General features: G+C 40.0%; 2 protein-coding genes across 2 annotated transcripts in view; one reads left to right on the forward strand and one right to left on the reverse strand.

The window, feature by feature from the left end:
* LOC126109893 (pleiotropic regulator 1) overlaps window positions 1-22,171 on the reverse strand; it is a 37,641-nt gene extending 15,470 nt beyond the window's left edge. The window contains exons 1-7 of the mRNA XM_049914981.1: window positions 21,940-22,171; window positions 21,725-21,836; window positions 21,509-21,646; window positions 14,205-14,479; window positions 10,381-10,530; window positions 7,815-8,009; window positions 1,445-1,563 (exon numbers count right to left, since the gene is read on the reverse strand). Coding sequence (XP_049770938.1) covers window positions 1,445-1,563; window positions 7,815-8,009; window positions 10,381-10,530; window positions 14,205-14,479; window positions 21,509-21,646; window positions 21,725-21,836; window positions 21,940-21,948 — 998 coding nt within the window. The 5' untranslated portion in view covers window positions 21,949-22,171. The remainder of the gene's footprint in view (window positions 1-1,444; window positions 1,564-7,814; window positions 8,010-10,380; window positions 10,531-14,204; window positions 14,480-21,508; window positions 21,647-21,724; window positions 21,837-21,939) is intronic.
* Window positions 22,172-22,396: 225 nt separating this feature from the next.
* LOC126109890 (uncharacterized) overlaps window positions 22,397-27,596 on the forward strand; it is a 54,957-nt gene continuing 49,757 nt past the window's right edge. Inside the window, exons 1-2 of the mRNA XM_049914979.1 lie at window positions 22,397-22,713; window positions 22,787-22,908. Of these exons, the coding sequence (XP_049770936.1) occupies window positions 22,572-22,713; window positions 22,787-22,908 (264 nt within the window). The 5' untranslated portion in view covers window positions 22,397-22,571. The remainder of the gene's footprint in view (window positions 22,714-22,786; window positions 22,909-27,596) is intronic.

The following is a 27,596-nucleotide window of genomic DNA, read 5'->3' on the forward strand; positions in this document are numbered from 1 at the left end:
CTGCACGCAATACCTGTCTCATATGTTCTCCAACTGCCACCACCACCACCACCACCACCACCACCACCACCACCAACTCCACTACGGTCAAAGCATCACTTTTCCCATCAACAGCACAGCTACTTGTGAAAGAAGCCATATGATCTACAAGCTAAGCTGCAACCACAATGGCGCATTCTATGTGGGACTGAAAACCAACAAGCTGTCTGTTTGCACAAATGGCTACATGTAGCTGGACCACCCAGTTGTTGAGTACACTGGCCAACACAAAGTTCTTCACATCAATGACTGCTCCATCAATATCAGCTCTTCTGAACTGCGCAAGTGTGACTTTGTCCACCTCGCACTCCAGCACTACACAGCACCCACAGTCTTTTTACATCTCTCCTTTACGACTTTCCCCACCCTCCTCCCTTCTGGCTGCCCATCTCGGCCATATATGCTCCCACAAGCAGCACTTTACTGTCCCCCACAACTATCACGCTATCACTCCCCCTCCTCACCCGAGCCTAGTCCTTACCCCCACCATCCCACATTGCTTCTCCTCATCACACACAGCTGCTTGCAGTCCAGTCTTGGTGGCCAGAGACAGTGGTCATGTGTGTCACTTGTGCTTGCATGAACATGAACACGTGTGTGTGTGTGTGTGTGTGTGTGTGTGTGTGTGTGTGTGTGTGTGTGTGTGTGTAAAAACCTCTCTTGTTTAGCAGTCTTTCTGTTGTGCCTGTCTGTGACTCAATATCTCCACTATATGCTAAGTAGCGATCTTTCCTTTTCATGATATTGTCATTATGTTTTATCAAAGTAATTTATTTGAAAAAATACACTGAGTGAATAAATATCAATTGCTTTGGACACAAATTGTCAAATTTAATTCTTCAGGCACAATATCTCTTAAAATTCTACGACTAATTTGTATGAAGAATGGCAATTTAGAATTTTGTCATTGTTCAGATAAATTTCTGCGGACACCCACTGAGGTATCTACAGTTTAATGTGCACTCCCATCAAAGCACAACCTAGCCTCTTCTTACATTAACAACTCACTGTCAGAGGTGATAAGTGACACGAAAGTCCTCATACTGATCTCCGATCGAACTCGGCATCAAAGGATTTGTCACCTTGAATGTCAGCACTGAGCCACTGCTCTACACGAGCAATAAGAAGTTACAGAATGAAAACAGACTTTGGGCTGTGACTCTTCAGTCATTCTCACAGCTGGCCAACTGATGTGTCACCCGAATATCTTTGCCAGTCTATGTAGAGTTTCTGTTGCCTGAGGCAAGGGATACTCTGCTACCCTTCCAAAAATTTGAATGGCGCACAGACAAACTGCAAAGTTTTTGTTGTGCGCTGTGCCGAAATTTGTTTCAAAAATGATCCGATGCATAGAAGGCAGCAGGCAGGGAGGGATCTAGTTATACAACTACTCAGATGTACTTACACTGTCGGGTGGAAGACGAGTGCACGGACACTCTTCTTGTGGTTGGTCAATGTGGCCCTCGACTTGCCAGCGGCCAAGTCCCACAGCCTTATAGTGCAATCGTGGCTGCCGGTCACAATCTGTACGGACAGAGCGAAAGAAATCCGTCAATTGGATAATGAGAACAAAGTGCAATGAAAAGTGTGATGTGTGCATTTACTTTTTTAATGCTGAGAGAAAAAATTAATAGTAAAGTACAACTACGACCACAAAATCATTACAAAAGTCTTCAGACTGAGCGAAAGAAATCTGTCACTTGGATAATGAGAACAAAGTTCACTGCAAAGTGTGATGCGTGCATTTACTTTTTTAATGCCGAGAGAAAAAATTAATAGTAAAGTACAATTATGACCACAAAATCATTACAAAAGTGAAAATCCTTACAAGCATCAGCAAGCCTCGTTTGTATACACACCTGCCTTCTTTTCAGTTTCTCCATTTCTCTCACTACTGATTTTCTCTCACCAGATTCCAAAATGCACTGCATCAGCTATTCCATTTAAATATGAGGGTTGCACCAAACGTAAGGTTCCCATATTTTTTAAAAATAGAAAATATTGTTTATTGTTATTAATGTATACATTGTTCAAAATCTTACACTTTTGTCTATTTTTCAACATACTCTCCAATTTTTTCGACACACTTTTGAGGACAGTCCTCCAGCTTTTGCATTCCTAAGTTGAAGAAGTCTCCCGCCAACTTGTTGAGGACACGTGTGACCTCTGCTCGGACTTCATGGTCGCTCTGGAAGCGTTTGCAACCTAAGTGTTCCTTTAGCTTGGGGAAGAGGTGATAATTGCTGTATGGGGGATAGGGCATAACAGTCCACCCAGATTTATTCAAAAGCTCCTTTGTTTGATGGGCGACATGGGGTCATGTGTGGTCGTGAAGAAGCACTACTGCCTCCGTCAGTCATCCTCTGCGGCGATTCTGGATTGCTCGCCGGAGTTTGGTCAATGTTTCACAATATCTGTCTGAGCTTAATGTCATCCCAGGTTACATGAAATCAATGAGGAGTACCCCCTTCCAATCCCAAAACACAGTCACCATAACCTTTCCTGCCGACTGCGTTTGTTGGAATTTCTTTGGTGGCAGTGAAGCAGAGTGACACCACTGATGAGATTGTTGTTTTGTTTTGGGGGTGTAATGAAACACCCACATTTCATCTCCCATGATGACAGAGTCCAACAACTTCTCCTTGTTGCCCCCCCCCCCCTCCCCCCTCACACTGTTGGAGAAACCTGTGAGCCAGTCAAGGTGTTGCTCCTTGTGTCCAGCAACCAGCATCTGGGGAATCCAGCGAGCACACATCTTGCGAAAACCCAATGTTTCTGTTAAAGTTCTTTCAATTGTGTTGTGGGAAGCTTCAGGAATGCATTCAAAAAGTTCATGGACAGGGACCCACCGAACTTTGAGCAGCTCACTGTTGATCTTCTCCACAATCATATCCGAAACTGGCAGTCTTCCACTCCATTCTTCATTGTGAACCTCTGTGCAACCCTCAAGAAAAAGTCTTGCACCATTTGCGGACACGCTGAACAGACATGCACCCTTAACCATAAGCCTCAGTCAGGTGCCAATGAATCTCCACGGACGGTAACTTTCTCGCGTGGAGAAACCGAATTACTGCTTGAACCTCGCACTTGGCGGGAGCAGCGATCAACACTTCCATCTCTGACGGCCGCCAAGCCAACACTGAGCGACATAGAGAATCATAGATGGGCGGGCTCGAGAGTGGGGGAACCACAACACATGGCACTATTGTCAACTTAGCCTAGCACCTTCCCTCGAGGCTGTAGCTCATTGGGAACCTTACTTTTGGTACAACCCTCGTACTGTCCAAATCCCTAACTTTCTTGAGAATATTACCAGTTTTGAATAGAGTTAATTGTCTCTGACATTACACTTGGTCGACATATAACCAGTGTTGCAAAAGTTAAAAAAAATTTTTGAGAATAAGAAACCTTTAAAATTTTTATTTGCATCATCTGTCCTCCATACCATGGACTTCTTTCCAGATGTTTATTCTCATAAATACAAAATAATTATTTGCTTGTACTTAGCTTAAAAATAATATAAGCAAACATTACCTGTACACTTGCCCAAACATTATGTCTAAAGTCAAATCTTCAAATGTACTGGATAATATAAGGAATTGCTTTGCAATTGAGAGTAAAGGTACTCGCTTGTGTGTAATATCCGTTACTGCAAAAAATCTGAGTGCTATATTAATTGATCCATTTACCTTTTGTGTTCAGAAGCCTACATCAGGAATGGAGATCAGTGTTTAATGTCCTGTTGACAATGGGGTCATTTGGAGACGGAGCACAAATGCAGATTAGGGAAGGATGGAGAAGGAAATCAGCCGTGCCTTTTCAAAGGAACCATCTCGGCATCTGCCTGAACCCAAGTCCAGTGTGCTAATCACTGTGCTACCCCACTTGGTGCCACATCAAGAACAACAGCTAGCAGCAGTGTGGGACAAGTAAGGTAGCTGTCAAAAAGGCAGAAGTAAAATACTAGCACACTCTGTTAACACCAGTCTGCTAAAGCCTGTTCGTACCCACATGGACATAACTCAATCACGAGGAGTCACTGGTCTCGTACACTGATAGGGAATTGTGTTGCATCACTAATTGGCATACTACTGACAGTAACTTTTTGTTCCTTAAATTTAAATAATCACCTGCAGGAGGAGTGACTAAGCACATTCTTTTTTTTTTAATTTTCAGGGATTCTCAGTTTCTCGTTGTGTGTGTATTTTCAGCATCGAATTTCAAGACATTATCATCTGTCGTACAAAGTACAAGAAGTAGTATATCATAAACTTATGCAGGCAAATCTATTTTTACAATTTGAGAAGAATAGCGATGTCCCTACCTATAACACTATAAGAAAAAGTGACATTAATCAATCATTATTAAAAATGTCAGTGGCTCAGAAGTTCACTATGCATTGACAAAAATTGTTGATCATCTGCTTGATAATATAATATGTCTGACAAGTAATAAAGCAAGTTTTAATTTAATTTAAAATAATTTCTTCTGGAGATCTCCTCTTATTCCGTACACAATTTTTTTTTAAACAGGCAGTGTGCAAAAAATCTAGTTTCTAGTGTAGTTGCACGAGTATGACTGAAAAATAGTATTTTCATTAATGTTAAATTTATGTCAAGTTTGCGATTTAGGAACACGTACGTAGCTAGTGCGCAGTCAATCACTAAAACTAGTTACATACAATTATTCTGTGAAGTGGCCCAGTCCACGTCATTCCACTAAAACATAATTCAGATTATCTATGCAACATGTCACTATGTACCTAATAAGCCAGCTAACTACTAACACCTTTCACACTCTGCTGGCACCCTTAATGCTTTGATACACAGGGCACACAGGGTTCCAGACGAAGAATCACCACATGTCAAACCTGAACTCGGGGGAGAGCATCTTCAAATCAAATGCACATTTCCGGCAACAATTCACAAGGTGTTCGACATACGACCGAGGATGCACGTTCATGACTGCAAGGACGAGGGCGATACTTTTGGGTCGACTACATTTCTGCTGTATTCAGGAGCTCTTTTCTCTCAAAGGTAGGCCAGATACTCGAGATATGCCATATCGGAGTGATCTTCCACTCTCCTGTGAAGACTGCAGCCCTACTTGGTTCTGCAAGGGCTGTTCACCTCTTCAAAAGACAGGTGCGTACCAGATTACTCTCAGGAGGAATGGCAATAATAAATGTGTAGGCTTCTGTGGCCACATCCAGTTAATATAAAAGCATTTTTAAGTGTCAGTTTTATCCAGTAATAGTTGTTTTAGTATCCTGAAAAGAGTTTATCAGATGAACATCAACAAAAGTAAAACAAGGGTAATGGAATGTAGTTGAACTAAATCAGGTGACACTGAGGCAATTAGACTTGGGAACGGCACATTAAAACTAAGACAATGAGTTCCGCTTCACTGATGGTGGCCAAAGTAGAGTATAAAATATAGACTGGCATCAGAAAGAAAGGCATTACTGAAAAAGAGAACTTTGTTAACATCTAATATAAATTCAAGTTTTACAAAGTCTTTTATGAAGGTATCTGTGTGGAGCATAGCCTTGCACGGAAGTGACATGTGGACAGCAAACAGTTCAAATGAGAAGAGAAGTATTCAAAATGAGGTGTTACAAAAGAATGCTGAAGATCTGGTGAGTAAGTCAAATAACTAATGAGGAGGGACTGAACTGAATTGGTGAGAAAAGAAATTTATGGGAGAACCTGAGCAAAAGAAGGGACAAGTTGATACGACACATTCTGGAGCATAATGGAACTGTCAGTTCAGTAATGAAGAAAAATGTGGAGAGTAAAAACTATAGATGTGCACAAAGACTTGAATACAGTACGCAGGTTCAAATGAATGCAGGTTGCTGTAGTTATTCAGAAATGAAGATACTTGCACAGGATAGAGGAGTACAGAGAACTGCATCATGCCAGTCTTCGGACTGAAGATTGCAGCAACAACAACAGCAACAGTAGTTTTACAATATGGTGTGGCACCATACCTAGAAAATTTTTACATTAATTATAGCAGTTTGTACATTGGCAAAATGACACAAAATGTTCACGAGAGACGCACCTGGCGAAGACAGTACTCCTGCCTGTTACAGAAGAAGTCAGCAGCAATGGACCTCTGTGTCACTGTATGGACTACCCCAAAAAGCTACCAGTCTTGAGAGTGGAAGTTAGATCTCTGAATATGATATTGTAGTGCCTGTGTTGTTCAGAAGTATGCTGCAGTGTTCCTTCTGTGCAAAACAGGTACTGCAATATTGTTTTTATTTGTCGACACTAAGTAAATGTCTCCCCTACACAGGAATGTACATAATGGATATATGAGTCCAGGTCATAGACACACGATTGACGACATGTGGAAGTTTGTATCTGGCCATGGCACATGTTCGGACAGCCTAATGGAAAGGCCCTCGTGATAAGCAGGACTTCTAGGTTCGAGTCCCAGTGTGGCGTATATTTTCATTGTCATCATTCCATTATATAGTTGATGGTTGTCCATGTTTGCAACTGTGAATAGATTTCATATAAATCTTTCAATGTTTATACATGCATTAAAAATTATGTTTGTAGGAAAAACAATATGGTCTATGGCAAGCTAGGCCACAAGAATGAGAATTGTAAGGACCCCATAAATGGGTCAATGGTGCACTACACATCAGAGGCCACTAACTAGGTGACTGACAGTGTGTGTAATGCATATAACTTTTGTTTAGCTTACATGACTATCCATTCATTCTGAATAATGATAGCTGAAGGACACCCCAAAGTATTACGATGAGATTAAAAGAAATAACACCCCCCCTCCCCCCCCCCCCCCCCCCGGGATCAAAAAGATTAAAATCCTACTGACCGAGTGCCAAAGAATGTGAACGAAGTGTCTGAAGTTGAAGCCTTCTAAGAAACAGTGGAACTCGTACATACTGCCAACAGCAAACTGGTTGAAACTTGCAACTGATAGCAGTGAGATATATGTGGTAAATTTAAGTTTATACTGGATGGATAGGCTAAAGAGAAACACGGTTGGCGTATTTATCACAGTAGAAAATAAACTCTAATCCAACCAGATATAAATTGAAGCTCATACAAGATTATTTGAGGAAGACTCAGTACAGAGGATAGGCATTAACTTGTAATTGGACCTTTCTATCAACCAACAGATGTAACCAAGAACTTTAGAGACAACCTCATTTCACTTGTAAGCATGTTCCTTTCTCATTCTGTCATCATAAGGCAGAATAACTGTCTTTCTAAGTAGTTATCTTGGCATTACATCCTGTGAAACAGAACTAAATGCCTTCTCTGAAAACTACTTAGAACAGATAGTTTGGAAGCTTACTCATGACACAAATGTACTGGATCTAATTGCAATAAAAAGACCCGACCTCTTTCAGGCAGTTCCCACTGAAACTGGTACAGAATATTACGTGATGAAGAAGCAGTAGCACTTTATCTCAAAGAGCAACTCGTAACATTTCACTGTGGGCAGGAGCGAGTAGGACTGAGGGCCAAGTTTAGAAGAACTGTTCGCCAAACACTAGGTATATATGTACCTAATACGATAGCTCACAATGGAAGAGACCCTCCATGGTACACAGTCACAGTGAAGAAACTTATAGAGAAATCGCATATCACCTGAATACGGAACACACAGTAGTTACAGATTCTACTGAGGAGTCACCATCTCCAATACTGGCAGGTCAAGGAAATGGATTACGACAAACGAGCACTCCATTCTTGTGCACTTGTGAGACACAACGAGCAGTCAATACGGACCTGTGGCTCGGCAGACTGGCAGATGACAGAGGCAACTGTGTTGGTGTGGCCAGTAAGGGTGTGCACGTTCGCCTTGGTGCGCATATCCCAGATGCGGCACGTCGCGTCTCGGCCCGCTGTCGCCAGCACGTCGATGTTAGGGTGCAGTGCCAATGTGTAGACGGCACTCAGGTGGCCGTGGTAGTGCCGGATTACCTGCAAATTCAAAACCAGGAATGTCATAAAAGCAGACGATCCTCCTATTTAAAAAACTGATTTGTATCGAACAGAAGGAGATAATGCTTTAACGTGCCACCACTTCCTAGTCCGTTAAGAGGTGTGGTGGGTTTGGGAAAAAGTACAGCAGGTGATCGGTAAGGTCCTTTTAGAGGGCCATTCCTGTTAAACCTAGATTACTAAACCCTTGAAAAAATTATGACCGTACTAGGGTATAGAATGAGACATTTTGTACTTAATTTGATATTAACATACAACTGGAAATCTAATAATGGTGATTAACTAATGCATGGCCCATAAATTATGACTTCCTCTGAATAAAATTTGGATTAGTAAATTTTACGATGGTTTAGCAGCAACATAACATTCCCTTCCTACAGTATTCTAGGATTAAATGATTGTGAGAAACTGAGTAAGACCTAAATCCAGACAGCGTTCAAACTGAACTCCTGTCGAAATTAAAGCCCCTATCTTAACAACTGCCTGGGTTGACAGTCTGCACTTTTTTATGTCTACCAGTTTGTATGATAAAAAATTAAAAATATATGGTCTAGCAGAGAGGGCACGTACTGTGTAGTTATAATTAAACCGATGTAGTTCCGTAAACTGCTGTGGAGGCTGTATATGTCACAGGATGCTGAAACACTGTGGTATTTTCCTTAATCAGTGCACTCGAGGTTTCACTTTCTGCCGTCACGTGAAAATATGGTGCTCTAAGCAGTCAGAGTGTGAAATATTTCTTGTTTTGATGTCAGTAAGCTGTTAGTAACTTGTCGATGCGAGTATATTTCTTTTGCAAAGCGACTGTTGGTGTACAGGGTTAAGAACATTGAAGTTTTCCATACAAAATGCAGTGGCTATTGACTGTGCACTGACGGTAAAGTTGTTTTATCAGAAGGGCAGCTACACAAGCACAGCACTGCAGGAATATACCCGAAGGAAACAGCCGTGAAGAGGCCCTTGTCAATAAATGGGGTAAGAATATGATCAAGAAATTTTAACAAGCAGGTGAATTATGTGGTGCAGCAGGGAGAGGGAAACAGCCCATTCCCATGGCAGCTGATGTAGCTACAGCCGACAGTGCAACTCGTGCCTCAGATTCTGCAGCCAGTGATCGAGCTGTGTCATGAGAATTGTCTCTCCGTTGGTCAACAGGTAAAAAGATTTTGTGGCGCATTTTACACTGGTACCCCTACAAGATTCAAAATGCGTGTCTTCTGTTTTTTGGCACACATGGAAATGGATTGGATGAGATGAGGTGAGATGAGATGTGGCTAGGGAATATCCTTTGGAAAGACAAGGCACATTTTACTCTGCACAGTGCTGTGAATACACAGAACTGTCGCATATGGCGTTCTACTCCACCACATACACTGCAACTGTGTGGTACGATTTCACAAGTTCCTTCATTCTCGGTGGTCTGTTTCTGTTTGAGGAGGTGAAAACTCGTGGGAACATTAGTTGTACAGTGACATCTGCACATTATAAGGACCTCCTTGTGCAACACATGATTCAACCTTTGCAAGAATACAGCTGTGTCCACACCACCATTTTTATGCAAGATGGGGTGACACCACATTTCACTTGCCAGGTGAAAGATTTGCTTCGGGAAACCTTCGGTAGTGACCACATAATCTCTAGGCGAGTTCAAGATGTGTGGCTTTCCAGATCCACTGACCTAAATCTGTGTGACTACTTGTTGTGGGGATATCTGAGACTGTGTCTATCAGGGTTGTATCCTGACTCTTCCTGATATAAATAACAGCACACAATGACATACCACTCTGATAACATCAAATGTTCTGCGAGGAACTGTCGACTGTGCCATGCTACGGATGCAGCATGTTGCTGAGCCGGGAGACCGTACTGAACACGTGTTGTAAATCGTGAGGAAATCCTTATAAATGTGCTAGAACCACCATCATCATGTGTGTGACTGTTCCTCCATTTTTCTGCAGCCACATCACATCCTGACTGTTTACAGCACCATATTTTCACCTGTGCCAGAAAGTGGAAATTTTATACCTACGACGCTTCAGCATCCTGCGATGTATACAGCCCGCACTGCAGCACCTGAAACACTGTCGGGTTAATAATAAGTGTCTGGTATTAACAACACAACAGTTGTAAACAAGTAAGTAAAAATAATGGTGAAGAGATGAACTTGTCCACAGACAAGGGCTGTAAATGAGCTAATGGAGGTAGGGGAAGGCATTCTGGTAGCAATGCAGTCAACTGTATTCCAACACTGAACAGATAGATATCCCACTTGCCTTACAGATGGGGTGCATTCAGCTTCACCACTCAGTTTTACACATCTCTTACGGCAAGTGTACATAAACTCACTCACCTTATTGTATTCAAGATCCCAGCACTTGACCTGGCGGTCCTCTCCGCAGCTGAAGAGGTACGGGTGGCGCGCCGACACGGCCAGCCCACGCACGCTGCTGATGTGGCCCGTCAGGGACACTTTCAACTGCCCAGATGCCAGGTCCCAGATCTGAACATTTTGTGTGCAAACTTACAGGTTAATACTTAATGAACAAATTTTGAACCAGAATATTTTATGTATAATTGGATCTGTGTTAGTGCTATTAGAAAATACTGCCCTTTTGCCAGTGGCTTCAGCTGCGGAAGTATATGCTATGTATATTTCACATATTTTTAATGTGTTTCACGTATATCTGTACCCGTATTTCATCTATAGCTGTATCTGTACATTAAAATTCACTTTGTAGTTTCACCTCAATCCTGAGAAATGTATTCATCTGTGTGGTATAATATTCGGTTCCCAAACACAATGGCAAAATTATTGGCTCACTGTAGTGCTCATTCTCACGACCTGCTTGACCTGTCAAATGACACAAATAAGGACAGATTGAGCTTTGCAGTTTTGAAGTATTCCGAAGCAAGTAAATACATGAAAGTAATTTCGACAGGTCATTTTTTAACATTTTTACATGTCCTCTTTCTGATCCCCATCCCACTCCTAGGGGCAGTAGGGGTATCTTTTTCCTACAGCATTTTTTATACAAATGATGGGTCATGTCTATATCATAACTGGTTGAAAGTGCTCTGCTTTTCACCCTCATCTCTACAGGAGGTACACGGGTCTTATCTCCGCAGTGTTTCAGATCTGGGCCAGTGACAGTCACAGCGATACTTCTCTAGTGCTCACAGGTTCGCAATACGACAATTTCACAGAGTCAGTGGGAAGATACGTTCACTTAACTAATGAGAGGTGACATAACAGGCAACTAATTTCTAGTGCCAAAATAGAAACCATTCTCTTCTTTGCTATTGTCACAAACATTTGGCAGTCTTTTTTTCTGAATATGTCAAAAACTGTGAGGTTGTTGTTAAGTTGGGATATATTAGTAAAGAACAAATTGCCACAACTGAAACAAGCGGCTATTAAATTTTTAATCTTCGTTGTCACAAATATCTGACTTTTTTCTGAGTATGTCACAAATTACCAGGTTCTGGTTAAGTTGGAACAAACCTGGTTGTGACGACAAACAGATCTTTATCATAGCCCGTTGTTTAGGTTGGATTGGACTGTGACAGTTTGGTTGTGAAACTGTGACCATATTCCTTCAAAATATGCCAACTGTCTGCTCCCTCCTCACTGGGTGCATAGGCCCGGTAGCTGACATCCTCTTCAAATGAAACAACAAGTTTGCTTATACATCATTTGGTATGAAGGTCTTGTAATAACCATGTTGACAGACAAAATTACTGGCTTTCCAGTCCATCTCTTATGAGTCACATCATCTTTGTTTTTAGGTATATTTTTGCAAACAACTGTTTGTTATATAAACCTAAACATATTTCAGCACCTTTGTACCATCATCAGTGGGTATTCTTTACTCAGTTTTTAATTTTTTTTTAAGTAGAAAAAATTATTAGCTGGGTAAATAATACCCAGTGATGATGGCAAAAAGTTGGTGAAGCAAGTCTGAGTCTACTTATATAACAATTAGTTTCCACTATTTATTTTATTTTAGTTTTATTTATTTGTTTCAGGTGTTCAATCTTACATATCAGGTGGATTTATGTGGATTAATATGGCATCTATATATGTGATCACTTAAATTTGTGCAAAGTATTAGGTCATGTAAACTTTACGGGACAGAATCTGTGGCCACTGAACATCTTTATACTTACATTTCTGTTCATCCATGAAACCAAAGATCCCCATAATGCTCTGAGTCTTGTTTCAAAAGTGTTTTGTCTTGTCATATGTTCTTTGCACTTATTAGACTCTAGATGCTATTTTTGCTCCCTTCAGCATTTACAGAGTGTGATGTAACATGACAGGAAAAGAAGTCTGTGACCCCTGGAAAAATTTTATTTTTACTGTTGCTTTCACATTTATATTTTTGTTCCCACATTCAATCAAAATCCTACACAAAATTTGAACCATATAGTGAAACAGCATTCCATTTTTATGTCCTTCTGCTATACAGTGACATAAGTTATTCCAAAGTCATAACACGACACATACATATCGTACAAGGCACATTCAGAAAGTAGGTGTACGGCAACCAAAATGCGCTGTGGTCCTTTTTTGTTTTTTTGAGGACTGGCAACACTGAGCTGTAGAGGGAGACCACTGACCAGAGCGAGCATCGCAGGGACACACAGGTACGTGAACTCATGTCGTAGTGTCCAGTTGCGTGAAAGACATCAGTAAGAATTCCCACCAAGTGCGAGCCACACGTTGTGACTCCCTTCCCACTCGCGGAAGGAATAACTCGTACCAAAAGTTTCTTGCAAATCAAAACAGTTTAAAGCAAACATCTTATGAATGGAACAAATGTGTTTAACTGGTGTTGGGAGCATAGTGGAAGCAGAACAAATGTTTGTGACAAACAGAGGAGTGGAAGACCTTCTACTCTGACTGACGAGTTGGTGCAAAAATTGGAAGAAACTGTCTGTGAGGACAGACTATTGGAAATGGATGAAATTTCTGTGATGTTTCCACAACTCTCTAGATCTCTCTTATAAAACACACACACACACACACACACACACACACACACAGGGACATCAGAAACTGCACACAATAGGTCCCAAAACAGCTGACAGAGCACCACAAGAAAAATCAGGTCAATAGTACCTGTAAGTTTCTTGAGCGACTCAGGGGATTTTCTGAGCTCTACTGTGACTGGAGGTGAAATGTGGGTGGCTCATTACGTGCACGAGACAAAAAGACAGTAGTCACTGTGGCATCACAGCAATTCCCCCACCTGCCAAAAAGTTCAAAACCACGATTTCCAGTTTAAAAGTATTTTTGTATCGAAAAGGCAACATTTTTGTCAAATTTCTAAATCAGCTGGACATCACCAATGCATAATGAGACCTAAAAAAAACTCAACAGGAGCAGTCAAAAGAAAAGAAGGGGAATGCTAACGAGAGGAGTGTGCTTGTTGTACTACAACTTCCATCCTCACACGGCCTTAGCCACTGAGGAGCTCTAGTATTCATTTGGTTGGGATGTTCTGAACCATCCCTGTATTCTCCTAAGTTGTCACCTTTTCACCTCCTGAAGGCACACAAGAGTGGAATAAAATTCTCAACTGGCAAGGAAGTGCAAAAAGAGGTTCTGAAGTGGCAAAAGGAATTGGGGAAGAGTTCTTCAATGGTAGCATAAGGAAGCTTGTTCCACGGTTCAGCACATGCAATTGATGGGATGGTGATTATGTGGGAAAATAGTCAAAATTGCATCAAATACATTTTTCTAACAAAAATATAAAAATCTAGCACAATTACCTTCTGAATATGCCTCATATTAATCCACATAAATTCATCTGGCGATAGGGATTTAAACCACTGAAATGAGTTGTGAAAATAAATAAATAGTGACTGGTACAAAAACACTTGTTGTTTCAGTTAGTCATTTATATACATACTTACAATGATTTTTATCATCATTATATAGACAGACAAGCAAGAGGCAAGAGAGAGGGTGGGAGGAGATTGATAGATTGATAGATAGATAGATAGATAGATAGAGGGGGGGAGGGAGAGAGAGAGAGAGAGAGAGAGAGAGAGAGAGAGAGAGAGAGAAGGGGGGCAGGGGGGATGTTGGTGTGAGAGAGAGAGGAGAGGAGAGGAGAGGAGAGAGAGTGTTCGCTACACTCCTCAGAGCATTGCCAGTTTGCAGCCCACCTTTATCACCCTGTCAGCTGACCCCGTCGCAAACCACTCATTTCCCGGCTCAACGGCAGCGCAGCGCACCCAGCCCAGGTGACCCGAGATGACGCGGTACAGCTTCCACGGTGGGTGCCACTTAGGTTTGGGCATGGCAGGTGCGCGCCGCGGGATCAGAGTCTGGACTGTAGCACCGGCTGAGGTGGCACTCTGCTGCTGTGCGACCGGTGGTGCAGCTGGCACCAGCGCCGCCTCCGACATCGCAGGCGACGGCACGGCTGGTGCGTCCGCCCCTGCAGTATGTAAAAGGTCAACTCTGTAGCAGGTGAATGTGCTGGAGGGACGGTAGGTGCCAAAATCTGTGACGAGCACCTGACGCGATCATACGTTTGGTACACGAGGTACACCCCGAAGTAAAGAGCTGCCACATTAGGAAAGGTAGGTACAGAAGGATATCAAAAATTTACGAAAACTACAAATGTATCCTCGCATCTATTTGTCACCGAATACATTTGAAATGGAATGGAGTGAGGTAGGGTTGTAGCCCATCCCCAACGTTATTCAATCTGTACACTGAAGAAGCTGTGAAAGAAAATGAAGGATAAATTTGGAAAGACAGACAGAGTTGTGAAATAAGGCAGGCAATAAACAGATGTCCAACTGGACAACTGCTTATTCCTAGTTATTCTCCAAAACTCAGTACAAAAAGTACAGCAGCATACTTTAAATTACATTTAACTGCTTATTAAATACCACTCTGTTCTCAGTATACATTCATAACAGTAAGACTTACATAGCAATTGGAGGCCTGTGTGGCAGAAATAAATTTTCAGGGAAAGTCAGTAATAACAGCCACAATGTACAGAATTCAGTAAAGGTGCACTTATGGTGATAGCATCAGTTGTGTTGTGAGCAGACGTTGGTGACAATTCGCATGATGAATGATGAGAACTGATTATGAAAAATCTTGAGTCGGCTGTTGGTAGTGAATAAGATAGTTTGAAACTAAAGTTAGCTGCTCTTCCATTCTATAAGGTTAGAATTTAATCAATCATCACAATTTTCAGCAAAATTGGAAGTAAAACATACAAACAAAGTATTGCAGTGATGAATAAATATCTCAGATTACGCTATACATCAATCTATTACACAGTAAAATTTTCATATTGAGGTATGTCAATTGCCAAGTTCAGCACACAACAGATGAGCTGCTGACATTGTAAGTATATATTAGCTACAGGACTATCTGGTATGTCTGAATTGTTTATGAAACAATTTTACACATTATTAAACTTCTTGTCCAAGCAGAATGAGGTAAATGCATATAAATAAACTCGTCCAAGGTTTTTTACACTGCTGATCATAAAATACAACTAAACAAACTCTTACCTGAAAAAATGTGTGTGTGTGTGTGTGGGGGGGGGGGGGGGGGGCGTGCATGCATCCATCACTTTAGACAGTATAAGTTTCCTTCATCATGACAGAAACATCGTAGTCACTGATAAAATACCAGAAATGCTGACAGAGATGGCAAACTGAAATCCTCATGAACATTTACAGTTGGGTAGTATGTAATGAATTAACAATGAACATAATGGAATCAAACAACATGCACTTCAGCATGAAGAGGGAAAATAACTCTTCCGTGTTAAGTGCACGTAATAAACGTATACACTGTCCAAAAAACATTTAAGTTTTTAGGGATGGGTACTGACTGTCAATTAAAATGGAATGAACACAAAAAGATACTGGCAAAATGAACGTCTTCAGCCTGTTATGCTCTCAACATTCTACTCTCAGTTTGTAACACTCCATGTGATATAACATTCCTACATATACTCAGCTGTTAGCTGTGGGATTCTTTTCTGGTGATGAAAGGCACAAAACGTGACCACAATTTTCAAATGGCTGAGAAGAATAATACCTAAGATTAATAGACATGCTCATTATAAAGAAATGTTTAAAGAAAAAGGTATCCTTATTATGACCAAGTGAATACATCTTCCAATCTGTTGTGCAAATCAGGGAAAAAACTAGTGTTTCACTAACAGTTCTGTACATAATCATAAAACAAGAGTCAGTTTGGACTTTCATTTAGCAAGGAAAACCGTACAAAAATCTCAGGAAACCATTTTCTTTCAGGAAACAAAACTGTATACTAAATCGCCCAAGAAGATGAAAAAGGTCAGTAAAATTCATTGGTTACAACCTACTTTATTAGTAACACATACAAAACAATTAACGATTATTTAGAACACACAGATTAGTGATTAATAATGAAAGAGGACAAGTATAACACCTTGTCACATTACAGTATATAATCCCAATGTAATGCTCTTACGAGAAAATCACATGCCGAAGACATATAGTGCATTGTACTAATATCTCGTCAGTCCTCTGAGCTTAAAAATCAACCTCATAATTGGAGGATGAAGGAGGAGGAGGGGGGGGGGGGGGGGTTGGGGGAGGGGAGGGGAGGGGAGGGGTGGTGTTGATTTAATTTTCCAAATGGGCTGAAATGATAACATGAAGAGGTGCATGGGACACTGCAGCACATTTATTGACCAGGATTCAGTTTTCCGAACAGACTGAAATGCAGTGCAATGGACACAGCAGGATATTTGTGGTTCTGATGTCACCAATGGGTGTTCATAATGTATGCAGTAAATGTGTTGAGGAGTGTAAAGAAACGGTGCAGAGCAATTTTTTGTATTATAAGTTATCTTGGGCAAATTATGTATAGTCAAAAAAACGTTGCACGATAGGGACAAATCGAATGAGGCAGTGTAGTGACTTCATACTTGGGAGTGTGGAGTTTGCTCTGTATGTCAACCTGATTTCTGTAGTTATCCTAAATCAGTTAAAATAAATGCTGGGATGATTTCTTCAGCAAGACCATGACCAACCATCTGTCCCATCCTTGTAAACAGATCCTTATGTATTCTATCTGTACTCATTTTTTGAGTTGTTCATTTTCATTGTATTATGACAACAAACCCAATGCCATTGTGAGATGATCCCTGGATGAAAAAATAAATTAATATTAAGTGGAAATTATAATTTGAATTTTTGGAGAACACCTGAATCTTCTTCCATTCCGTGTATCTACCTCCCCTTATACAAGTAGGAACAAGAATTACAGGGTGGGGGAGGGGGGCAGCAGCATTGCTATTGACATTTTTATAGAGGCATAGAGATTGCAAAGTTGTAGTGTAATTGCATTTATTAACTACCAACAAAATTTTTCAGGTGGTTGACTAATGTCATTCTTCAGTAATGGAGACATGAAGTAACCTATCACTTTCAGGAAGTGGTATGTTACACTACAATACTGCCAGTGCACAAAGTTTTAATCTGCCATGAAGTTTCATATCAGCACACACTCTGCTGCAGAGTAAAAAAGTAATTCTTGTAGTGCAACTGTCATAGTTAATGGCCACTCAGACCATGCTGGTCAATCGGAGTGCTTGAGATAAAAACAAAAAGAACTGGAAAACTTAAAGAGTAATAAGTGAAAAAGGAATCAAGAAATTCAAGAATAATCTGCCAATTAGAGACTAGAAAAAGATGTTCACAACATCCACGGTGTTAATGAAAAATGTAATGTACTCCACGGCAAAGTCGTAGGCAACTTTGAAAACTGTTTTCCGAAAAAATGAACCAGTGGAAGCAGATTAAATATGCCTAAACTCTGGGTTACAAATGGACTCAGAATATCACGCATGGCTAAGAGAGGACTCTCTGCAAGTCGGGACACGGACAACGACAGGTTTAAATCGCATTTCAAACTGTATTATAAAATTCTAATCAAAGTTATCAGACCATCAAAATGCATCACCCAGACAAAATATGCTCCTACAGCAACAAGGTAAAAATTATTTAGAACATTGTACTACATAACGCAGGAAAAACAAATTGAAAAACTGGAGAAATCTCTTTAAAAGTAGGTAATGAACTAATCAAAGATAACCCCAATACTGCAGATAGTTAAGGCTTGAACACTTCCTTAGCCTAAAGTTCCTAAGGAAATCCTTCCAAAATAACTTTGATGAAATTCAATTTCAACCTGTGTGTCCAAAAATGTCTCTGGCTGGTGTAGACAGACTGGGTTGTATCTGTGCCTCATGGGAGTACCATTCTAATGGTGGGGTTAAGGAGGAGGTACGGGGTGAAGAGGGAGAGGATAGCAGGAGCATGTGTGGTGGGGGCAGCGCTGCGATGCTACGGGGAGGGGGGGGGGGGCAGAATAGGGAATAGGAAAAAAGAAGTAGAGAAGGGGAAAGGATTTGGTGTGTTGGCAGAACCCTACCCTGTCCCCACTACATCCCTGCACAATCTCACGAGCAGCACTACACCTTCCCCCATCCCACCCTGCTATGCCCTCCCTCCCTGCCACACGCCTACTCAGTCTGACCACAGTGGCCAGAGACAGGGGCCATGTGTGTGTCAGTTGCACTTGTGTGAACGTGCGTGTGTTTTCTATTTCAGAAGAAGGCCTTTTGGATGTCACTCATTTCCGCTAGTGGTGAGTAGTAAGATATCCTTTTCATAATTTTGTTGTTGATTGTGTGAACCACAATATCTTAATACAAAAATTATGGAATAGTAGGAACAGCAGGTTCATGGTTTTTGTTTAATCTGGATGATACAAAGCACTGTGTTTCAGTTATATGTTAATCGTATAACAATAAACTCTGAATTTGAAGTAATCAGACATTGTGTATCACAAGGTTTCATTTTGGGTCCTCTGTTGCTGCTGATATACATAACTGTCATTTGCAAATGACGCAAATATAAGAATAAAAAATAATACCAGTTCCCTTACTGAAAAGGAATCCAATGAAATATTCAAAAACATCAACAGGTTGTTCAATGCAAATGCATTATCACTGAATTTTGACAAGTGCACAGAATTCAGTATTTCTCACAGAACTCCACAAGCTACAAAATATTTTGAAAAATTTGTCAAATGTTTTGTGAAGTGATTTGTCCACTGTTTGCAAATAAAGTAGATAAGACAAACATCTGACATGCCTCATTTCACTATAAATGATTTCAAGCGTCATTCATGGGTGAATTAAATGTTTCTCTGATACATTTTGTTTCTTACTTTCAGACAAATCATTTCACAAAACATTTTACCAATTTTTGGATACAGAGGAATATTCAACATTAGTCACCAGATTTGACCAGTCACATAGGAAACATGTACCAAACACTGTAAACAACAATAATGTGATACCACTGCCAATATTTTTAAATGGAAACAGACCAGTCTGTCACTACCGCCAGGTTGGCTTCACTAACTTACAACCAAACTGAGCATATGCACCACAAGGAACATTAGAGCAGCCATTAACATTAAGTCACTGGTCAAAGCTCTTGATTAATATTGAGTATTCCTCTTTTCACAATTTTTTTAAAAATTATTTATTTATATTTTTTCTTCAGCAAACATGATCTTATTGAGAAATCAATTTGCTTTCCTGGTGCCTTCTGTTTTTGAAATGTCCTGAATTTACTACTTATTTCAACAGAAACAAACTGTTAAATATCACATCAATAAAACAGTTTAAGCACCCAATTAACAGGCCTTGAAGAGAAGAACTTTTAGACACTTTATTTAAATGACTAGCAGCAGCTATTCGTGAAATATTACTATTTCCTCTCAAATCACTAATTAAGTTTTTCTTAATTACCCTGATCACTTTCAAGCAATTAAATATTATTTTGCAAAACTACAGTGTTCACTGGTCAGTTTGATAACCCCCCTCTATTCCTTTCCCATTCCCTGTTTGGCTATGAAAAGTGAGACCAAAAACTTTCCCTCAAAACCACCAATTTATCCTGATCATACATACCCTGTTATTTGATTCATTATCATTTAGATAAAATAATAGTTCAAATGACCTACATTATGAGCCCAGCTACCTAACTGTCAAAATACAGATCAAAATGTGACATTACAACACCCATTTAACATTACATCACTGGCCAAAGCTGCAGACTAGTGTCGCATATTTCTCTTTACCAGACTATAGATAACTCAAAACCTTAACTGGAGCACCCGCTACCTAGAATTTATGAGGCGCCTTAGTTCAGCTAAGTTTGCAGTATGCTCGATCACTGCTACAAGTGATTTAAAAATTAAGTAACTACTTTATTCCGTACATTTTCATTTGGAATTATTTTCTGGTGAAGCTCAGTTTACATGGACAGTATTTTCAGAATACAGAATTGTACTATTATAATTACATGCTATTATAATTGTAAAACGTCCAGCAGAGGCCTCTTTTTAAAAATAAAAAAAACCTGGGTATTTTGAGCAGTATTTCGGTTTTCTCCCCGCATACTGATACACATGAGTATAAGACTAGGATTAGAAACAATTACAAAAAGTTCAAACACTTAAAAACAATATAGAAAGGAGCTAGAAGTGTGCGTGTATGCAATACATTAACAGGGTAGGCCTACATCAAATTTCATGTATATAATTTGGTGGAGTTTAAGACTAATTTTCTTTTTTTGGGCAACTCCTACTGCTGTCAGATGGTCCATAAGTAAAAATTATCAATATACCGTAATATTACACGCAACTGAGGAAGACAGGACTATAAAAGTTGAACTCCTACTGCATTGAAGAGTAGATTTCATAAAATAAATTAACACTTGTTCCATATATCATGAATATGACAGCAATGATGTAGAATGTGCCATTTAGGAGACAAGTGTTGTTTTACATTAACTGTTAAAAATTACTAATTTATGTCTAAAAATTCATCTACTGAATAAGAGCTGTCATTCAGAAATTTTTAAATTTGTTTTTAAATGCTGTAGTACTGTAATACAATAATGTAAAGTACTTTAACTGTATTCCACTTTAATTTACATCTTTGACATCTAGCCACACACCAAGGACAATTCTCAAACGGATCCCTCCCTTAGAATTTTTCACGGATAAATACATGTGTGCATATGAGAGTGAAGCAAGTGAACGCTTCAGACTACACTACAAATCCGTCTGTTTAAGACAACTTTGATTTCGTAGTTTTTTTTCTTTAACTTTGTCAATCCATAAGTGAGCTGTCAACTACCAACAGAACCTAGACTGGTGGCTATGTTACATAGAAGTGGGCCTACATCATCACAGTCAACATGTCATGAAGGACACTGTTACATACTAAAATACTGAAAGTCATATGAACCAATGTTGTGAAAAATCTTGGTTTCTAACAAACGGTATATTTCATGAGACACAAAACCTGGATCAATTTCAGGGTAACATGCTGACAGATACTGTAGTTATAACAGTCTGTAATTACCCATTATTGCAAGCGGCTGTTGACTATTGGGTTCCCTGTTCTCGATGTTTTGCATCTGCTTCATGGCGTTGGCCCTTTTCACGCGATCAAAAACCAGCCCATAACAATCCCTCGACTTCACCAGTTTCTTAACCTTTTCTCTGGAACATTCAAATCCATTAAGTGAAAGCAAATCTCAAATATACTTTATTAATATTTTATACTGAAATTCAAAACTTACGCTTTTTTCATCAATAGGTGCTAATATCCCCTGATTCGAGAGGAACATATCATGACTCCTCTTTAGTGATCTGAACACTAGAGTATGTACAGAGTGTCTCTGGACTTCCTAAAAAAAGAACGGATACACAACAATAACTTCATAGATACAGTGTTATTAAAATATTAAGAAATAGTGAGTCATACAAGTATAGGTTCCGTACTGCACTCACCTCAGTCATTTTTCTGTTGTAAAGTTATCTCTACATTGAATCAAAGCATAATAGTTTACATGAACACTATTATATTGTCAAAACAGTCCATGCAAATCATACATGTGAAGAGAAACAATAATTACACTGAAAGCGGAGTGTTCCGCTTATTTTCACAACACTTCCCTGTGTTTACATGCACACCAGTACTACAAAAACACAACACACACACTTGACACACACTCTCTCTCTCTCTCTCTCTCTCTCTCTCTCTCCCCCCTCCCTCATCACTCCAAAGTTAGTATACCTCATACTATCACTTCTCGTAATAATTTGGAGTTATTTCGAGTATATGAAATATTTAATTCCACCACTTTTCCTTGGTAAGTGTGCTCCATTATATAGAACTTTTTAATGCTTGTAAATAAAATAATAAATAAAAACATCCTAGCGATGAACGTATAAAGTCTTTGCTTCAATTTCATTTGTGGTACACCGACCAGCGACCACTGTCTGTGATACCGACGCGAGACTATAAAATTGAAGTTCGAATGTTGTTTACATGTGTACCTGTTCACAAGTAGCAAAGTTACAGTAATGCATTATAATGAATTTACGCTAAACATTAATGCTCAAGTCTAGGATTTAACTTAATGGCGATGGCTGCGGGAGATCCGGCACAGAAAATGAGTCTTCCTAGAGCAAGAGAAGAATTTATGAATATCATACGAAATATTGACGACCCTGAAACAACAAAAAATTTTCTCTCTTGGATAAAGTGGAATTGGCTGAATTGTGTGTATGTCATGCGTTGTTTATGATATGGCTCACTTATCAATAGTTATTAAATGTATATTTTTCTTCACAGCAACTAAGACAGAAGATGAATCAGACGATTTGCTCAAAACTATAGCCGATGACATCAAGGAAGTTCTTCCTCCAGATGCAGTCTTGCCTTCGGAAAACATAAGTACTCCTCTTGTTGGTGAGGTACGTACATTCAGTGTAATGTGAAAGTTAAATTTTTCAATACAATCGTTCTAAAATTCGTGACAGTTCCACTGGTCAGAGAACTTTCTTTTTAAATTGTTTTGAATGTGTAGGAAGTCAACTGCGTCTTTGACGTATATAACAATCCCAGTGATCACATTGTTGGGATTAGCAACCACTATTTGTACCCGTACTGACTCCTCTCAAGGATAGGACAATCAGTGCTGTATTCGCAGATACCAGTTATTCTCTAGTGTCTTGGGCATCTAGCATGATAGCGCCATTCCCTATGACGCCTCTGTAGTTGCTGAACAACTAGCAAAGCACTTTGTCCAACCCTTGGAAACTGAAAATCCCTCCCCTACCTTCTAACTCCGTTGAAGGTGAGTGAAGAGTGTTTATCATTTGATTCTCAGTCGTCAGAACCATAGTTACGTGCACAATGAATGGGAACTCTTCAGTGCCTTGCTTTGGTGCAATGCCACTACTCAGACCCAGGCCATCCAATGCACTCATAACCAGATGTTCCATAATTTACCTCTAGAATACAAATGTCATATTCTTGCTCTCTTCAGTTGTATCTGGCATGAAAGAGAGCCCTACCCCACCTCCCCCCTTCTTCCAGTGTAGCTGAAGTACATTCATCCTGCTTATGAAACCAGGTAAAAGCTATCACTATCGCCTTATATGTAAGACCTGAAATCGTCATGAGAGGGAGACAGCGATCTGTACTTTTCCTGACTGTTTCTGAAAATTTTGACTGTGTCTCAGTGTGCCACCTGTCAGTTATAACTGCCCAAAAGGCCTGGCAATTTCTTAAAAACATCAATAATGACCCCCAACTAACACTCAAAATTCATATGTCACACCAAATTAAATAGCCCATCAGCTCATACTCAATGGCAAAACCAACAGCAAACATGCAAGAAAGAAGATTCTGAAATTCATTCATGAAGAAGACCATCTAGGCACTCCCTTTACCCTGGAAGAATTAGGAGACTCAGTCTCTCTAATGAAGAATAGTAAAACTGATGGACTAGATGTGATGAACAAATGCGTCCTTGAAATGAAGATCCCCAAGATCTGGTGGAAGGCAAAGATAGTAGCTATACCAAAACCTGGAAAGAGCCCCACATATCCCAAAAATTTTCAACCTAACTCCCTTCTCTGTCAGCTCTATAAAGTCCTAGAAAGAATGATCGTCAACACCATCTGTGCACGTGTAGAACAGGATATTACTAAAGAGCAAGCAGGGTCCCTCCCTGGGAGGCCACCCTGTGCACAAATGTTGAACCTCAGACATCACATAGAAGATGGCTACGAACAGAAACAAATCACAGGTGCAGCTTTTGTCAACCTTACAACCTTTCATGACACCATTATCCGTAATAAGTGAATATTAAAAGTATATAACACTGCGTAGGATAACCAGCTGGTGTAATTCATCCAGTGCCTGGTGCAGAACAGACACTTCTTTGTTATGCTGCAGACAAAGAGGAGCCGATGGCGGACCCAGAAAAATGGACTACCCCAAGGTAGCGTCCTTGCCTCACTGATGTACAACATGTATACCAATGACCAGCCGATTTGTACAGATGCTCACCCATTCATCTACGCACATGATACAGTCATTGCTGCTCAGGGTGAAACATTTGAAAAGGTGGAAAGCAAACTGACAGAAGTGTTTGAGAATCTAGCTGTCTGCTATGGAGATAATCACCTCAAGCCAAACAGCAAAAATCCAGGTCTGCCCTTTTGACCTGCGCAGTTGAGAAGCCAGGAGAAAACTCAACATGATCTGGACGGGACACCACCTCTCTCATTGTGACACACTGAAAGATCTTGGAGTCAAACCCAACTGTTCTCTCACTTTCAATGATCCCTGTGTGGACACAAAAATGAAAGTGACTGCCAGGAATAACATCATCCCCAAGCTTACAAGTAGTGGATGAGGAGCACAGCCCACAGTTCTCCGTACATCAGCTTTAGCATTATGTTTCTCCGCAACGTAGTACTCGGCACCTGTATGACAAAAATCCACACAGGCAAAACAAATAAATATAGCTCTGAATGAGACAGGACACATCATAACAGGCTGCCTCCATCCAACTCCTGCAAACCAGCTTATGGGCATAGCCCCACCACACATCAGAACAACAGCTGCAGAAATCGAGAAACAAAAACAAGAAACAGATCCCAGGCATCTGTTGGTTGGACACTACCCCCCAACCTTGTTGTCGTTGTCGTCGTCGTCGTCGTCGTCGTCGTCGTTGTTGTTGCCATCATTGTCATTGTCGTCATCTTCAGTCCAGAGACTGGTTTGATGCAGCTCTCCATGCTACTCTATCCTGTGCAAGCTTCTTCATCTCCCAGTACGTACTGCAGCCTACATCCTTCTGAGTCTGCGTAGTGTTGGGTCAGTCCACATCAAGGGGACCAGTGGTCACCACCCGACCATCACCAAATCTAATGAAATTTGGTGTGAAGGTTCTATATGGTTTTGAATGTTTGTATACAAAATTTCAGTCTAGTATCTTCAGTGGTTAAATTTTTACGGGCTTTTAAGGAGAGGCTACTTATGTTCGCATCACATACAAAGGTGCAAATGTGCCAGGTTTGCTCAGTTCTAGAAAACATTTAGTCATTTCCTTTAATATACATAGACAATTCTTTACACTGAATCACACCATGGGAAAAATTAGGGATTTAGCCACAGCTAAACATAGATAAAACCCTCTAAAGTGGCTAAAAAAATTTGTTACACTATTCTGAGAGCCAAGATTTGACCGACCACTGCTACTTTTCACGTGAACCAATCACACCAAAACTTCAGAGAGTTATTCCTACCAGTGATTTCTATATATGGATCAAATTTAATTAACATTGAATGCCTAAATGAAAAGAAATGCATCTGCCAAGTTGGCCAAAATTTTCTATGTGCAAATTTTAGGGTATTTTTTGGAAGCAATATCTCAAATGTGTCTTGTTCAATTCTTTTTTCCTTGCAACAGCTGGAAAATGCATGCTTTAAACTTTCAAAGCTATATTGTTTATCTTCTGGATCTTGCATAATGATGAGTAAGAATATGTTGCAAAAGTTATTATTTTAGCACTTCGAGAATATAGAAAAGTGAAATTATATTTTACTCATGAAGTCTCATAATTACTTTCTTTTTTTATTCCAGTATATTCAATCATTGATTTAACACACACCCTAAGAATAAATATAATACACAACACAGCCAATTTCAAAACAAACATACTAGAGTGTCAGTTCCCTTTTTGATTAAACAGTTCTACAATTTTTTAAGGACATATTATGTATAACTATATTGTCTTCCTGATGGTGATGTTGATGTTGCTTCTAAAGTCATGAAAATATGTTGCTCCTGCACCCAGCAGGTGTCTTTAGCAGTTGGCCAGTGGAGGGAACAAGCAGAACCATGTAGGTGCATAAACGTGATGAGGACATTCAGTTGTTCAAGTGAAACTGCACACATGCTTCAAAACCAGCAAAAATTGTAAACTTGCAATTGAGATTGCTGGAATTTCTTCATCTTCGAAGGCATTAACTCTGAATGCTGTAGCATCACTGGAACCTCTGCTTACTCTGAGCTGATTACAATTAATTTGCTTAAATTGATGATTTTCTCTTATTCCAGGTATTGTATGTCCCATGGCAACCTTGTTTCTCGATCAGGCTGATTTCCCCCCCCCCCCCCCCCCCCCCCCAATCTCTTCTTATGGTACATAAAAAATTTTATACCTGGAATACTGTCATCACAGAATTTGAACAAATCATATGGAGTCAATATTTGGTTACCACCTAAGGGGCTCTGCAGACTAGCACGGGCTGCTAGCCTTTTTACTGTTCCTCCAATACCATCACAAAGCATTTAGCACGCCTTGTTCCAAAAAAATGCTTTTCGTGCAGACATAAATTGATGAAATTTTTGAAATTCGTATACTGAGCAGCTGAACCGTCACTAAAGCAATAAATGTTCTTAACGTTTTCATTCTTTATCTTTAAATATGCTACTTACTTTATTTGAAAAGCATGAACAGCAATGGCATCATGTCGGAGACTGTTGCTAATCATACAAATGTGACATTCTTTGCCACCGAAATGGATGACAGATGGATGTAAAGTGGCCTGGCTATTCTCCCAATGAAATCCTTGCACAGCATCTTGCACAACAAATGAACAAATCTCAAACAATTTCCATCAATATAATTAGCCTAATTCATTTTCTGCAAGATTTCTTTTTAGCTGCTTAAGGTATAAACTTCGGTGTTTTGACACAAAGTGATGGTGTCTTAAACTGGTAATTTTCAAAGTCAGTGCCTCCATGAAATCTTCAACAGTTCTGTGACATGTCTCTAATGTGTCTCTGTCAATATGGGCCATTGCTTGTATTCCATTGTTTCTGCAGAGTAATCATCTTCAAAAACAGCCTCTAGTTGCTTTTTCCAGGACATTCCTCACAACATTGCAGCATACAGTCTTTTGACTCCAAACTGCATACAGTTTTTACATCAATTTCTTGTAGTCATCTTGGATGGATATTGCTGAAGCCAACATGACATTTTGTTGAACTGCACATACACATACTGAATGTGATCTAGAAGCACCAACTGCAGTACACCATTTCGTCCTGACCTCACAAAATTTAGAGAATTTCAGTTGA

The sequence above is a fragment of the Schistocerca cancellata genome, chromosome 12, assembly GCF_023864275.1.
Source record: "Schistocerca cancellata isolate TAMUIC-IGC-003103 chromosome 12, iqSchCanc2.1, whole genome shotgun sequence".
Lineage (NCBI taxonomy): Eukaryota > Metazoa > Arthropoda > Insecta > Orthoptera > Acrididae > Schistocerca > Schistocerca cancellata.